Raw genomic sequence first — 15,993 nt, forward strand, 5'->3', positions numbered from 1 at the left:
AACAGTAAAGTTTGTGGTCAGGAAAAAGTACAAATTATGTTTTATCATTGTCTTCTCTGATCAGGACCTTACTCATGATGAAAAAGAAGCATCGCTGACCTTTAACTTCTAAAATTGAGTCAATATGAGTGAGCCTGTGTGTATAGATATACACATTTGTATAGATATACTTTTATAGATATGCTTTTATGACGGGACTTCGAGTGTGATACTGAGAGCTGTGATAGCAGTGGGGTCCCCATGGGTCAGTAATCTTTGTTGACATCTAAAGGCAATAGTCACATAGTAGAATCACTAGACTTTTCAGGACTGAACAAGGACAAAGAAAGAGGACCCATCAAAACTTCCTGGGCCTGGCATGGTACTCTAGTGGCTAAATTCCTGTCCCAGGATCCCATATGGGCACTGGTCCATGTCCTGGCTGTTCCACTTTCCATCTAGCTTCCTTCCTGTAGCCTGGAAAATCAGTAGAGGATGGTCCAAAGCCTTGGGACCCTGCACATGTGTGGGAGACCAAGAAAAAGCTCTTGGATTCTGGCTTCTGATCAGCTCAGCTCTGACTGTTGCGTCCACTTGGGGAGTGAACCAACAGATGAAAAATCTTTCTCTTTCTATCTTCTCTCTCTAAATCTGCGTTCCCAATAAAAAAATAAATAAATCTTTTCAAAAAATCTTCTTGACCTTGCTGCTGTCATGTGACAACCTCATTCTGAATTCAACTGGTCCTGCTATTACTAAATGTAATTCTAGCACCTTGTGATTGAATTTGGTTACTTCCATCTGTCCAAGCATACTGTTTTATGCTAAAGAGTCCAGATTGTACATGCAGATCCAGCGCCTTAGACAGTCTCTGGTGTTTCATTTATGTTTGATTATTTGTGTAAGAGGCTTAAACGTACTAACCTTCAGGAAGTATTTGTTGAATTGAGGTCCTCTCCACGTAGAGGTTTCCCTGACACCAGGTAGGTAACAGAGTGTCCAGGTTAGCATTTACTTTTTCAGAGACCAGATTGTATTCTTTCATGGGTAATAACTGTTTTTTATCCAAATTGAATATTGTAAAATTATTAAGAAATCATAGGTTCTGAAATTAAACATTAAAGATACAGAAACTAAATCTTTTCTAATTTCCTTGGCTTCTGAAAGTTTCTGCTTCTTAACTTTTTTTGACAGGTAGTATGCATTGGGTCAGTCGCGGAACTTGAAGAACTGTCAGGAGCAAAGATTTCAGATCTCCACAGAGAGAGGTCAGTTTCTAAATGTCTGATTCTTCAGTCTTGTCATCATTCTGCTTAACAGATTACAGATTCTTGGTTTGTACATCATTCTTTTACTGACTCTTACTATCCCGAGGTCATGTGACTTCCATCCTTGACTGTCAGGTAACTTTGGTACCTAACCTTTCTGACTGCGGACTTATGATATCCTCTGAAAGCCTTGAGAACTACCTTTCATATTGCTCTTGGCAAATGCATTTAATATCTTTTCAGCACTTTGGATTTCCTGTAGACATTTAAACTGCATGTTCCATTGCACTTAAGAATTAATAGAAATGATCATTTTTCTATCTGTTAGCATTGACCACCTGACCATTCCTTCCCGCTGCGGGAAGGGACCGTTACGTCGCATCTCTGAAGTATTTGACTGCTGGTTTGAGAGTGGAAGCATGCCCTACGCTCAGGTTCATTACCCATTTGAAACCAAGAGGGAATTTGAGGATTGTTTTCCTGCAGACTTCATTGCTGAAGGCATTGACCAAACCAGAGGATGGTATGCCAATTTCTTTCCTCAAGTGTTTACTCTTGAATGTCTGTTACGTATCTGTAGGTGCTTGGGAGTGGTGGCCAACTGGATAGGCTCTATTCTTACAGCTCCAAATGATAAATGGATTTCACTTTTTTTTTAATGTTTCATTTAAGGCAGAACTGTCATCCTCTTGTTGCTAAGCGAGTGAGTTGCCATCATTTTCTGGATGTGTTTGTTGCTCCAGGTGCTCTTGACTTTGATTAATAATGCTTCTGTAGGGTAGCTTAAAGAATTTGGTGATGCCCTTTCTGCTTTTCCTGTCTCTAGTAGTCATTGGCATCAGACTTTGTGATGTACACTTTTCAAATTCCAGTGTATTTACAATAACTGCCTGAAACAAATTACTCTTTTTAGGAGGAGTCAGATGGTTTAGCTGTAAGCTTATTTTAGCTGCTATTATCAGTCCTTATGTGGGTCTTGTATGCTCGCTATCCCCAAGGCTCCTCTCTGGCTAGACTTTCCTGTTCTGAGCACAGTGGGGTCTCCCTCCGCTGCTTGGGAACTGAAACACGAGCATGACATGGTGGCAAGATGTCGCTCTGGGAGACAGGAGCAGCCCTATAAGAACGTTCTCTGGGAGTCAGCTCGCTAGCCTGGAAAGGAGTTACACAACACCTGTCAGAGTAAAGGCATTTCCATGTCTCTGTAGTTCCTCTTTTGACTTCTAGATGGTGCTTGTATTTTGCATCTTTTGTCATACTGTCCCACGTGATCCCGCACCAGAAGCTACACTATCTCCCTTTGAGCAGGTGTGTGTGAGAGGTTGCCGGTGCTGCCTCTGCCCCCTGAGGTAGGGTGGAGGCTCCTCCCCTGTAGCAGAGAAAGGGTCAGCACATTGACACAGGACTGCATTTGCTTTAAATAAAGCAGAGTGCATTTTCAAACCAGAGATTCCATATACTCTGTATAACTGTGTGGGTGCCCTGTGTCACATGTTTTCTACACTGCAACTCAGATTGTAACAGTAAACTCTTGTCTTGTTGATTATTAAAATAGAAATGCAGGCATTGAATAAATGTTACATGTTTTCCTGTGCTTGGACTGCATTTCTGTTCTCACTGAACTGTTGGGTTTTTTTCAGGTTTTACACTCTGCTGGTGTTGGCCACAGCCCTGTTTGGACAACCGCCTTTCAAGAATGTCATTGTCAATGGGCTCGTCCTGGCGAGGCAGGTGCCTTCTTTCTGTGTTGTGACCAGTTCCTGCTATGATACCCTCTGTCCTCATTCCCTGAGTTTGTTTCTTCTCAATGCAGCCATATTCTGGTTGGCCCTCTCCTCATACAGGGAGCTAGGAACACCAAATTGCAGCTTAGTCCTCCTCTTCCTTTCTGATTCAAGTGTGTGGCATTCCTGTGCGGTCCAGACCTCCATCCTCAGCTCATGTCCCCACGGTCCACCATTTCCTAGGGAAGAGCTGCCGGACTATGTGGAGAGAAATCACGGGAATAACTGATGGAGCCAGGGCAGTAGCAATAGCGTCAGTGAGGTCACAATTGTCAAATAGAACATCAAGCTATCATTTGATGAATACATTTGCCTGTAGAGCTTCTTTGTACATCAGTCCTACAATGCGGTTTTGTGCTCTATCATGTTGGCTGCAGCTCTGACTGTAGAGATCCTGAGGGCCAGGATAAAAGCTGATGCAGGACAGGGACTCTGCCGCCAGATCCCATACCTCCCCTACCTGATGCTCTTCTTCCCACGGAGGAATCTTCTTGCTTTTCATTGATTCAGAGGAATTTCCTTTTTTCCTTTATTTTATTACCTTTAGTCATTACAGGTGAAAATGAACATAAATGGAGATTTTAAAACAATACTTACTGCACAGATACCCTGCTTCCTTTGCCATGGGAAGGGGGCACCTAACATCAAGGATGCTTGAGTCCTTTGTCCCGCCTGTGGATATGTGCCCTCGTCTTACTTCACTTAACCCTCGGACCACTTTGAGATGGTGCCTTGCAATTGTCCCTTTTTTGATAAATTGGAGACACAGAAAAGTTCGCATGCTGGGGGGGTCACACAGCAAATGAGTAATAGATTCCAGTTTGAGACAGTTTTTATACAGTCCAATATCCTCAAATTTTCCCAATTTTATGTATGTCCAATATATCCATTTGTTTGTATTTATTGAGTACAATTCTGTCACATGTGTTTCTCTAACTAGTTTCTGTAGCTTCTGTAACTATGCACTCAAAATCCCTAATGGCTTCACTCAGCACCACAAGGACCCCTCCTGTCACCTTCCTTAACTGCCCACAGCCTTCCTACCCTCCCACCCCATTCCCCATTCCTAGCAAACACAATTTGATTCTTTGCTGCAGTGCAGATATGCTATGGAACACGCAATGGGACAGACATGGGATCACACAATGTCTGATTTGGAGCTGATGACATTTTGCACTCGGCACAGTCCCATGGAGATTGTTGCACATGTTAGTCTTATTTATTTTCAGTGCTGACTAGTATTTGGCAGTGCGGCCATCTGCCTCTTGAAGGGTGCTGGGCTGCTTCCAGTGTTTGTTAATAAAACTACGATGAACACTTGTGCATCGTTTTTTGTTACTGTATGTCTTAATTTTCATGGGTGAGTGCTATAACATCTTCCTGCTTTTGTCTACCCCGATACTTCATGGCTCCCCCATGGTATTCAGACTATAGTTTTCAAATACCAACAAAATGACCCTGTGAAATTATGCCTTGTTAACACTCGCTTGCATCTAGGTTATTACTATTTGCATTTACTTATTCCTGTTTGCAAGTAATCTATAGCCATATATAAAGAAAGGTAACCGTGAAATTGACTGACTTTGAATCTCTCTTGCACTTTACAAGTGATGGCCAAAAAATGAGCAAACGAAAAAAGAATTATCCAGATCCGGTTTCGATCATCAATAAGTATGGCGCCGATGCCCTCAGGTACAAACCAGTGCTTTGCCTTGTGCATGTTTGCCTTTGGAAGTAAGGATGGCTTATTCTGTTCATCAGGATTCTTGGATTTGGTTTGTACAGGAGCTTTTACACACATATGTTCTGTAATCATCACATGGGCACGGGTTTAATCTCAAGTTCCCCAAACAATTTCTGAGTAGAGAGACGTTTCAGTCCTCAAGGTCTTTTTTGAGTAAGAAGACCTGTTGTGGCTGCTGGTTGTCTCCAACTCATTGTTCTGAGTTTCCTGTCTTGTTGGGATTAGACTTTCATCATATATTATAATTTTCTACTTACAAGGCCACATGAGGTAAATTTATATATTAAAGAACAAATTTAAAAATTAACGTTGGAGCTTTTTTGATGGCTTTGAGTCACTGTGTACCATGATTATTGTCATGAAACACCAGTGTTACCATTGAAAGGCCTTGTGTAGCAGAGAGTGGAACTGTCTGTTCTTGCATCATCTGTAGACTTAGCAGTTGGGCAGAGTAATTTTCTGTGAGGGAGCTGGCCTGTACAGTGTCTACCAGAGCCACTGAGCACTGCCCATCAATGTCAGATCTGACACTCTGTGAAGCCTACTGCTCATCAGCTGTTTCCATAGATGGTGTGGTGTGCAGCATCCATGGGTGTAGGCAAGTCGCTGTGGATGAGGACCAGACCTGCCTTCCTCTTGGGGATTTCACAGTGCTACATTTGCTGGCAGGGTGACATACACTTCTTTATCATTTTCATGGGTTCTTACACAGAGTGAGAACTTTGTGAATTTTAAGTTGAATAGTAAAGACTATTCATCATGTCCTCCTTTTATAGAAAATTAAGCCCTGATTTTAGTCTTGTCCTGTGACTATGTCAGGTAGTAATATTTGGTATATTATCTCTGTACCTTTTATGTGTAATTCTCCCTCTTTCAGATTATATCTGATCAACTCCCCTGTGGTGAGAGCAGAAAATCTGCGCTTCAAGGAGGAGGGTGTGCGGGATGTGCTGAAGGACGTGCTGCTGCCGTGGTACAACGCATATCGATTCTTCATTCAGAACGTCTTCCGACTGCAGAAGGTAAACAGTGCAGCGGTGTGTCTGTGTGCAGAGCTGTGGGCTCCAGGCGGGTTCCCAATGCCACTGCGGGTGCTGTGGAGCAGGTGCACGGGGAGGCACAGACCATGGGCAGGCTGGACTTGTGACACGGGACGCGGAGCTAGCAGGCCTGGCTAAGTTATCACCTCTGGGACACAGGTCTCCACTGTTTAGAGTGGGAACAGTGTTTCTTGACCGGTTTGTCATGCCAACCACTCCTGTCAGGAGAGACAATAGAGGGAGCCACTATCAGAGCCAATACCTGGGGACACGCAGGACTTGGTGCTGGTCAGCCTGAGAAGTTGGCTATTGGGCTGCCACAATGACAATGAGAACAGCTGTTCTCTGTGGATTGTTAGAACCACTAAAACAGTTGGTTGCCTGCCCAGGCAGTTCTTCTTGAGAAACCCTTGCTCCAGCCACCTCTGTTCTTCTCTGACCACTATAACAGCCCATCATGTTCATCACCAGCATTTGTGCTTTTAAGACCTCATTTGGGACTGATGTGATGGCTCAGTAGCTACATCCTCCTTCTGCACATGCCAGAATCCTATATTGGCGCCAGTTTGTGGTCCAGATGCTCCACTTAATGCTTTGCTCTCTTTCTATTTAAAGAGTTGCTTTAAAGAGTTTATTCCTCTTTTAGTAACTTCTGTACAAATACATCATTCCTAGGAAGAAGAAATAGAATTCCTCTACAATGAACACACAGTCAGAGAAAGCTCCAACATCACAGACCGGTGGATCCTATCCTTCATGCAGTCACTTATAGGGTTCTTTGAGACTGAAATGGCAGGTGAGTGTGTTGAGCTGTTTGGCAGGAGTAAAGACCTCATTCTCTTTGTAAATGCCCTTTTGGTGTTTAACAGGTTTTCTTTATTAACAGAGAAAATTTTGAGAGATCAGCACAACAAATAAGTAATAATTGGCTTTAATCATAAAGTGTAGCTTTGTTAAGGTTTGTTGTAGAAGCTAGTTTCCAGAATTTCTCACTTGGACCTGTGGTTGTATCTCTCTCCAAGCTTGGGGAAGCCAACCTGATCTGCTTTCCCAATCTTGGCCCAAAACCAAACTCACTGTTGGTAGTCTACAGAAAGAGGAAGAAAATATCTATTTCATTATTGCTTTTCTGATTTTTATGAAAAGATTTATTTTTACTGGAAACACAGATTTATAGAGACACAGAGAGAAACATCTTCCATCCATGGGTTCACTCCCCAAGTGGCCACAATGTCTGGATCTAAGCCAATCCAAAGCCAGGAACCAAGAGCTTTTCCCACATCTCCCATGCAGGTGCAGGATCCCAAGGCTTTGGGTCATCCTCAGGTGCTTTTGCAGGGCACAGCCAGGGAGCTGGAAGGGAAGTGGAGCAGCCGGTTCACAAACACAAAAACCGGTGCCCATATGGGATTTTGGCGTGTGTAAGGCGAGGATTTAGCCACTGAACCATTGCGTCAGGCCCTGGTTTTTTGGTAGTTTTTCTAGGATGGGCAGAGACTGCTTATTTAATAGTAAAAATAGACCTAATAATATGTTAGCAGCAGCTCCGCTTAGTGAGTATCTGTTATCTGCCATCTACTTTGTGTAACTTATCTCTATGAGACATTAAGTATCACTTAAAATGGAGGTGAATGAGAGAATTCTTGAAATGAACCTTGGCACAAACAGGGTTGCCCTCTGTACCCTCTGAGTTCCTCAGGGACCCTCAGACCCCTCTAATTTGGCTCTTTCTCCCATCACCTCTCCTGTGCCAGAGTTTCTGAGCAACTACATTGTGGACACAGCATGGGTCAGATCATTTTCTGTGTGGTGGCTGTGCTATGCATTGTAACATGCTGAGCAGCCTGGAGGCCCACCCACCCATTGTGACAACCAAACATCTGCAAGCAATGCCAGTGACGCTGTAGGGGCAGATTGCTCCTGCTTGAACTGCTGGCCAGTGCCATACATATCTCTTACCATCTCATTTGCACTGGCTTTGTTTTAGTTGGCGTGCTGGGCTTTTGTTACACAACTCCATGTACACTGTACTTCCCAAAGCTGTGGGATGGGCAGCCTTGGACTTCCAACTGCACATGCTGGATTTTAGGTTTTCTCCCTGGCCAGTGGGAGTCCATCAGTGCCTTCTCAGGTGGTTGTATGTGCACCTGATACACCTTGACTTACCAAATAGCACATCCTCAGCAAATGAGCCATTTGTGTTTGCTTTCGTCCCTCATGTCTCCCTAGTGGATGGATAAGAGTCCTCAGGCAAAAGGGGCTGTTTGTGTCTGGCCTGCCCCTTCCTGATGCTGGGCCCAGACTTGCTGCCTCATTGATTCTCTTACTTTTAGCCTATAGGCTCTATACTGTGGTACCTCGCCTGGTCAAGTTTGTGGATGTTCTGACCAACTGGTACGTCAGGATGAACCGCAGAAGATTAAAGGTAAGTAAATAGCTCGTGAGAATAGCAAAAGTAGGTCTGATCTTTGAAAGTTATTGAAATGAGAGAACAGTTGAAGGCTCTCAGTTTTTTGAAGTTCTCTTTTTCTTTTCCATTTGCATTGGTTATTATTTGACAGATGGGTAGTTAAAAAAATCGTTTTGTATGTTTTCACAGCACAAATGTGCACACATCCAATTGAGAGGAAAACATGAGTACCCGCATTAAACTAAGGATACATCTGTGTGAATATTCTGCAGATGTGGTTGAATATGGCTCTAAGCTGGACAGAGCACTTGCTTGTTTCTCTCCTTCCGAGCCAGTTGTCTATGTATATTGACAGTGGCAGAACACTTAGTGTTGTTTGTTGTTTGTTACATTGAGGGGTATGCAGGCCGTAGTGTGTCATGATCTGTGCCGTGTGCAATGCAGGGCTGATAGGCGTCTTCTCTGCAGGGAAACTGAGGCTCCGCAGCCATTGGTTCCATTTCCTGTGTAACTAAAAACCCATAAATACAACTGCAATTTCGTTCTCATTAACATGTATATGTATTACTCTTATGTGCATACTCTCGTACAGAAATGTGTAAAAGGATGCGTAGTAAAATGTTTATCATGGTTATCGCTAGGTGACAATTATGGTTGGATTTTCTTTTGTTTTTCCTATAAAGAGTTAAATGTTGATCTGTATAATGATTTAAATACTTTTTAATATCCACAGTGTATTGGTTTAAAAGAATTATTTATTTGGAAGTCAGAGCTGTAGAGAGAGTGGGAGAGACAGAGAAAGATCTTCTATCTGTTAATTTATTCCTCAGATGGCCATAGCAACTAAAGTTGGGCCAGGCCAAAGACAGCTGCTTCTTGGCTTGCCACATGGATATTAGGGGCCCAAGTAGTTGGACCATGTTTCACTGCTTTTAGCAGACCACTGACAGGGAACTGGTTTGGAAGTAAAGCCGGGACATGGACTGATGCCTATGTGGGTGATGACATTTTACTCGCTATGCCACAACACTGGCCCCATGAATTTTTTTTTCCAAAAAATGGGAGAAGTTGATTTTTAGCACAGCAGTTAAGCTTGGGACACCCTGTGTTCAATTCCAAGCTCTGCTTCTAGTTCAGATTTTTGCCATTGTATACTTTGGAGGGCACCAGTGGGTGTTGATTTAAGTACTTTGATCCCTGCTGTTCACAGAAAGGCCCGTAGTTCCTAGGTTGCACAGTCCCAAGTCCCAGGGGTTTCTTCCTCACCTCTGGCTTCAGCCTATCCCAGGTCTGGATATTACAGGAATTTAGAGTGAACAAAATAAATTTTCAATTAAATGATAAGAAATCTTACTTTAAGGTATTTTCTTCTATCTACTGTCTGTCTTGATGCATATGAATATACCGTCCTACCCTCAACCTTGAGGCTAACAGTCAATGTTCAGCTCCCAGGTCCTCAGCCATTCCCCATCTGATCCATTTTGAGAGAGACTGTCATGGGGTGCACATCCCTGGGTTTCTCCTGCTCTGTGGAACCCCTGCAATGGCAGCACCCCAGGTGCCTGATGGTGGTGATGGTGGTGGCCATTTCTCCTTGCTTCTACTCTCTGTGGTTGTCTTTCTTTTTAATAAGCTTGTTTTTTATGATAAATTTTTTTTTTAAGAATAATGGTTTGTTTCTCTCTCTGCTTTTTTTCTGCTAGGGTGAAAATGGAGTGGAAGATTGTGTGACGGCCCTGGAGACTTTGTTTAGCGTCCTCCTTTCTCTGTGCAGATTAATGGTGCGATGCTAGCCATCTTCCTAAAGCCCTGTAGTCTGGGGGCCTACTCTGCTCATTGCTGTTCCATATTGAAGTATTAAAACCCTCTAGTTTCTCCTTATATGTCAGTATGATTCATAATGCAAGTAAGGGCTATATTGTGCTAGATTCTTTGTCCTAATTACTGGCAGTGTAGTTCCTTACATCTAAGTGGGTATCTATAGGTCAAGGTAAGAATACTGTGTCTGGGGAGAATCATGGGCTCACATCTGATCAGACAAACACATTCCAAACATTTTAGCTTAATTCTTTGAGAAAGATTACATGTAGTGGTTTGAGATGTACTCCTGTCATTTAAAATATTGACTAATTTATGTATAAGTGGAAAGACTTCAGCTTTAACTCCCTGTATTATGTTCTGATATTCTGGTATAATCTTATACACCTTCTTAACATTCACCAGAAAAGCTTCTACAAGGCCCAGAATATGCTACCTTGCAGGTCTCCCCCCGACCCAGGGCATGCTGCCTTACAGGCCTTCCCCCCCGCAGGGCATGCTGCCTTGCCTCATCGCTTGGCTTTGTCCCATGAAGCAGGTGGGGTTTTCTGCAGTTTACGCATTTCCAAGGTGTGGGACATTAGGTTCCCTGCACATAATAGATCACCTGGCATGTGATCAGAGGGCCCTGATTCCTTTCTTTAACCATCCTCCAGAAGTCATGTATGCTCTTGGTCCTCTGGCTGCAGGCCTGCCACTGTGCTTCATAGATGTGCAGTCATTTCCCTGTTAAGACGCCATGTGTAGTGACTGCATGTCCATGTCTGCATGTGACTGGGACACTCTCTGAAATGTTGAATTGTTGTTTTTCAACGTGAGTTCGACAACTGCTTACATATAACATGATGTCTTCTGTCTTCATGTAGGCCCCCTATACACCATTCCTCACTGAACTGATGTACCAGAATCTAAAGCAGCTGATTGACCCAGTTTCTGTCCAGGAGAAGGACACACTCAGCATCCACTACCTCATGCTGCCTCGTGTTCGGTAGGAATCAAATACAGATAAGCCTGCCCTGGGCCATCGGGAATAAGTTGATAGAGCAGAGAGGACCCAGGCTCTCAGTAAAGAAATCTAGAAAGCAGGCCTTTGCCTGCTCTGGCTCCTCCATACCTTCTCCCTCCTGAGCTGATACGAGTCCTTGGGCCACAGAAGAATGCTCAGTGTGGAGCACCTCTGTGTAACCGACAGGTGGGTTAAGGGCATGTCTCTGTGTGCTCCTAGGGAGATCTTTCCATACTGTCCGGTCCTCCAGCTTGTCTCCTCCTTCACTCAAGCATGCCTACTGTCCTGCATTTTTTCCCTTTTCAATCTAATCTGCCTCCTATTCTTATCTTTACCAGAGAAGAGTTGATTGACAAGAAAACCGAGAATGCCGTGTCTAGGATGCAGTCTGTGATTGAACTGGGACGAGTGATCCGAGATCGCAAGACTATCCCAATCAAGGTTTGGAATATAGATTTCACATGACACAGGCCTAAGTAATTCTATTTTTCTTGACTTTAGAGGACTGGTCGTTTAGTGAGCTTTCCCTTTTTTTCCTTCTAGTACCCTTTGAAAGAAATTGTAGTTATTCATCAAGATCCAGAAGCTCTAAAAGATATCAAGTCTTTGGAGAAGTACATCATTGAGGTAAGGTAGATGATTTGTCTGTTTGGGGCTTAAACAATTGTTATGAAGATTATTGCTTTTGGTTTTTTTTTTTTTTTTCTGGGTGTTCAGCATTGTGGTGTTACTACTTGGGATATGTGCAGAGTGCCGGCATCAAGCCTCAGAAGAAGGAGATGAGTGCCTAGGAGTCACAGTGGCTGAAAGGACTGTCCTCCTGATATCAGAAAAAAAGTGGCTGATCCAGGCCTGTGGGTCCGTCCATAGCAGCTTAACTTGCCAGGGGAATCATTTCTTTACACATATTTCACCATTCCCAGCCTGTAGCAGAGCTATTCTAATGTGGTCACCTGATTGCTAGAAATCTCCAAGCTCCAATATTGACAATAGAAAACAGAAAGAATTTGTTTTTCTTTTTTCCTGTATGTAGGGGAAGGGAGGAGATAAGGTGAGAAGCCCCAGTCCCCAGGAATGGGGAATGGTCACCTGATGTCATCCCAGGGTCCCCAGTGTAGAGTGTGCTGCATGAGTTCTGCTCAGGTGGTTTTGATAGTTCTGAAATGCTGTTGATTTCATTGCTCCAAGGATAAGGAAATCCTTCCAAGGTCCATTGGCTGACATAGTCTACCTTAGAGTCTCCATTTGCCCAGATATTTTTTGTCAACATTTGGCTGGGGTAGTTGTCCAATTTGTTTTGCCCTCCATCCTCTGCTGTGGTACCAGATGTCCTCTGCAGGCTCCAGTGGACTGCCATATTCCCCATGTGCATCTGGGCATGCCATCCACTGCACCTTCTTCAGCAACCAAGGAGGCCCAGTTCTGACACATGCACTCCATGGTCAGACCCTGCAATTTCCTCCATGGTTGAAGTTCTGAGTTCAATGGTTCAGTTGAGGGGGATTCCCAGAGAAACCTCATCTGCGGTGACCCCAGCCTGACTCTTGTGTGCTAATCAGTACACGGGTCTGGCTCAGTCTGTCATCCACATCAGCCTACACACACACTGGTAGTTGCAGTTGCTGGGTTAGTTCTGTCTCCAGCCCCATCTCTTATGCAAACCAGGGGATGCTATGGCCCAACCCAACCCTGCTTTCCACATACTTGATGCTTCTGTGTACCAGCAGCAATTGCAGTCCAGTTGGAGCAACCTTCAAACCCCCCACCCGGCCCACCCCTTCAGGAACTGTGCTACACATGCCAGTATGTGCAGTAGACTGGTCCAGTTAGTCCCACATCCCATTTGGCTTTTGCACACACCAATGGATGCTGCAGCCTGGCTCAGCCCAACCAACTCCACTATCCATCCCACAATTAGGCTCTCTGGTGCTACCACCTGTCCAGCCATTTCCACCCCCCAGTCCTGATTTTAATGCTTCCTGGTGGGAATTGCAGCCCGTCAGGGAGGTTCCCTGATGTGTCCATAGTTTTGTGAATACACGTTTTCATTTCTTGCAGTTTTGTTTTCTCTTGTGTTCTAATGATAGGAACTGAATGTTCGGAAAGTTACACTGTCTACAGATAAAAACAAGTATGGTATTCGGCTAAGGGCGGAACCAGATCACATGGTCCTGGGGAAGCGTCTAAAGGGAGCCTTCAAGACAGTGATGGCGTCCATCAGGCAGCTGAGCGATGAGGCGCTGCAGCAGTTCCAGAAGACTGGTAGGTTTCTGCTCAGACAAGGGCATGCTCATGTCCACAGGCCAGCCTTGTCTCACAAGTAGGCCCCTGTCCGGTCATGTCCTCTTCCTTCTCCTGTTAATAAAAATGCCTACTGTACGTCATTTGGGTAACATAGAAAGTAACTGTCACCCTAACTTGGGACCTCTCCATGTACCATAGCTGCTGTTCAGTATCTGGGCTCATAGGTGCAGGCATGCTGTTACAACTCAGGTTTACCTCCCTCGTTGCACATTTGATTGTGATGTGATAACAGTCACAGCCTTACCAAAAGAACATCACACTGTAGCTCTAAACTTCTATATTTGTTCTTTGAACTCATGCTAATGGTGCTGACAGACTTTATAGAAAGAATGATGTTTTTGTTAAGTCCCGTGAAGGAAATGGGATTAGGAGTATCAGCTGCTCGCTCTCCTTAACCTGCAGAAAGCATGTTAAGGTGCATGGGAGTTTGCGGTCTTCTGAGCTTAGAATCCTACTTGGCCCGTGCATGGCTCTTGACCTCTCTGTAGGCTCTCCTGGAGCACAAGGGGTTTATTAACCAGGATCCCTGGGACTCTGACAGTTCCACACATTGTGAGTAGAAAGATATATGGATTTAAGAATCGGACAAGTGGTTATGGAAATTGGAAGGAATGCCCCTAAGATTTTCTAGATGTTTAGATAGAATTCATAAAAAACCATCAACTAAAACTTAAGACACTACTAATTCTGTTCAAAATATTAAAGCAACAAAATGTTTATAATCTATTTTCAAGTCAAAAGTTAATCTTAGGAGTAGTATTACAGGCTAATCCTCCACCTGCGGTGCCAGCATTTCCTATGGACACTGGTTTGAGGACTGGTTTCTCTACTTCCAATCCAGCTCTCTGCTTATAGACTGGGAAAGCGATGGAGGATGGCCGAAGGCCTTGGACCTAGTGGGAGACCGGGGAAAAGCTGCTTGCTCCTAGCTTTGGATCAGCTCAGCTCACCATTGCTACCATCGGGGGAGTGAACAGAGGAAGGCCTCCATCATTGTCTTTCCTCCTGCCTGTGTGAAATTGACTTTTCAAACAAGTAAATCTCTTAAAGTAAATAAATTTTAGAAATAACTGCTAAACAAGCTAACCAAAACCTCAAGATTCCTGAAATCAGCCTTATTTTAAATTGAAAGTCCATATTGTCCGAATGGACAGAATAGTTTTAAGAATACTGGGGCCTCAAGTGAAAGTGACAGCCTGGTGCAGGAAGCCCAGCTGAGTGACTCGAGATGACACACAGCTTCCCTGAAGATGGGACTTGAGAACTTTCACCTGAGTGTTGATGTGGATTAGAGGACACTGGTGGCGACTTCTTGGTCTTCACGGAGGCATAGTGCAGTCTAGAGAAAATGTAGTACATCTTTGGCTGTGACTGTGACATGAGGCATGAGGAAATTATCTCTTGAGTCTTCCGCAGCTCTTCCTTTTTTTTTTTTTTAATGTATTTTTATTTTGAATTTTGTGTAGGCTGGGATTTCCCCCAAAACTTCCACCCCCCTGTCAGATTTTTCCCATTCTGTTAAAATATTTTGTAGTCCTTCATAAGGAATCATCATTCTATCAGTCTCTTATTTAAGTGTACCTGGACATTGTTGGTACAGACAGTGTCAGACAGTCCAGCATCCCATTGTCTACACATGTCTAATAGTTTCATTGGGATTCCATCTTTCGTCTGGATGCAGGGATGCATGTTCCATTATACCCCCACGTCTATATATGATAGACCCCAGTACTCCTTCACTACACATTACCATAAGTGAGAAGCCATGAAACAAGGTCAACAACTGGTATGAGTTAGAACAGCCACAACAACAACATCAATAACAAATTACAGTACCATGAAAAAAAAAGTGCCACTCAGTAACCAACACATGAGTGACAAAAAGGGAACACAGAAGTCTCTTGGGAAAAATGATGCCATCATATAATTCATGAGCCTGTGATGAATTTGACTAGAGAAAAGAGATTATTTGGAATGAACCAAACTGAAATAAAAAACATCAAAACACATGGGATACAGCCAAAAAAGCAAACAAACAATCAAAAAACAGTATGGATTGGACTATTGGAGTTACATTTTCCATGTTGGTTTCCTTATATAAGAGAGAATATATGATTTCCACAATGGTTGTACTAGCCTTCACTCCCACCAGCAGTGAAGGAGGGTGCCTTTCTCCCCACATCCACACCAGCAGGTGTTGTTAGTTGAGTTCTGAATGTAGGCCAGTCTCACTGGAGTTAGGTGGTACCTCAACGTGGTTTTCATTTGTATCTCTCTGATGGCTAGGGAGCCTGAGCATCTTTTCATATGTCTGTTAGCCATTTGAATCTGTTCTTTTGAGAAATGTCTGTTCATTTCTTTTGTCAATTGCAGGGTTGTTTTTTCTGTCCCTGGATTCCTGAAGCTCTTTATATATCCTTGATATTAGTCCTCTGTCACTTGTGTAGTATGCAAAATTTCCCTCCCATTCTGTTGGTTGCTTCTTCTCTTTGTTATTGTTTCCTTTGCTGTACAGAAGCCTTTTAGTTTGATGTAGTCCATTTGTTCATTTTGGTGTTGACTGCCTTTGCTTTTGGTGTGTTTTCTAAGAAGTTTTTCCCTGTTCCTATATCTTGGAGTGTGCTTCCTATGTTTTCCTTT

The 15,993-nt window shown here is 43.6% G+C and overlaps 1 protein-coding gene across 8 annotated transcripts in view; it reads left to right on the top strand.

Annotated features, from left to right (window-relative positions):
• LOC121167658 (isoleucine--tRNA ligase, cytoplasmic) overlaps positions 1-15,993 on the top strand; it is a 72,646-nt gene that overhangs the window by 33,191 nt on the left and 23,462 nt on the right. For 5 of the 8 annotated variants that reach the window (XM_040997209.1, XM_040997208.1, XM_040997207.1 and 2 more), the window contains 12 exons: positions 1,174-1,247; positions 1,576-1,770; positions 2,888-2,974; positions 4,640-4,723; positions 5,653-5,797; positions 6,491-6,611; positions 8,149-8,240; positions 9,929-10,006; positions 10,910-11,031; positions 11,388-11,490; positions 11,593-11,676; positions 13,137-13,311. In XM_040997209.1, the coding sequence (XP_040853143.1) occupies positions 1,174-1,247; positions 1,576-1,770; positions 2,888-2,974; positions 4,640-4,723; positions 5,653-5,797; positions 6,491-6,611; positions 8,149-8,240; positions 9,929-10,006; positions 10,910-11,031; positions 11,388-11,490; positions 11,593-11,676; positions 13,137-13,311 (1,360 nt within the window). The remainder of the gene's footprint in view (positions 1-1,173; positions 1,248-1,575; positions 1,771-2,887; positions 2,975-4,639; positions 4,724-5,652; positions 5,798-6,490; positions 6,612-8,148; positions 8,241-9,928; positions 10,007-10,909; positions 11,032-11,387; positions 11,491-11,592; positions 11,677-13,136; positions 13,312-15,993) is intronic. The other 3 variants (XM_040997202.1, XM_040997205.1, XM_040997204.1) reach the window with 3 other exon arrangements.

Source organism: Ochotona curzoniae, unplaced genomic scaffold, assembly GCF_017591425.1.
Source record: "Ochotona curzoniae isolate NIBS_2020 unplaced genomic scaffold, NIBS_Ocur_1.0 patch416, whole genome shotgun sequence".
NCBI classification, from domain to species: domain Eukaryota; kingdom Metazoa; phylum Chordata; class Mammalia; order Lagomorpha; family Ochotonidae; genus Ochotona; species Ochotona curzoniae.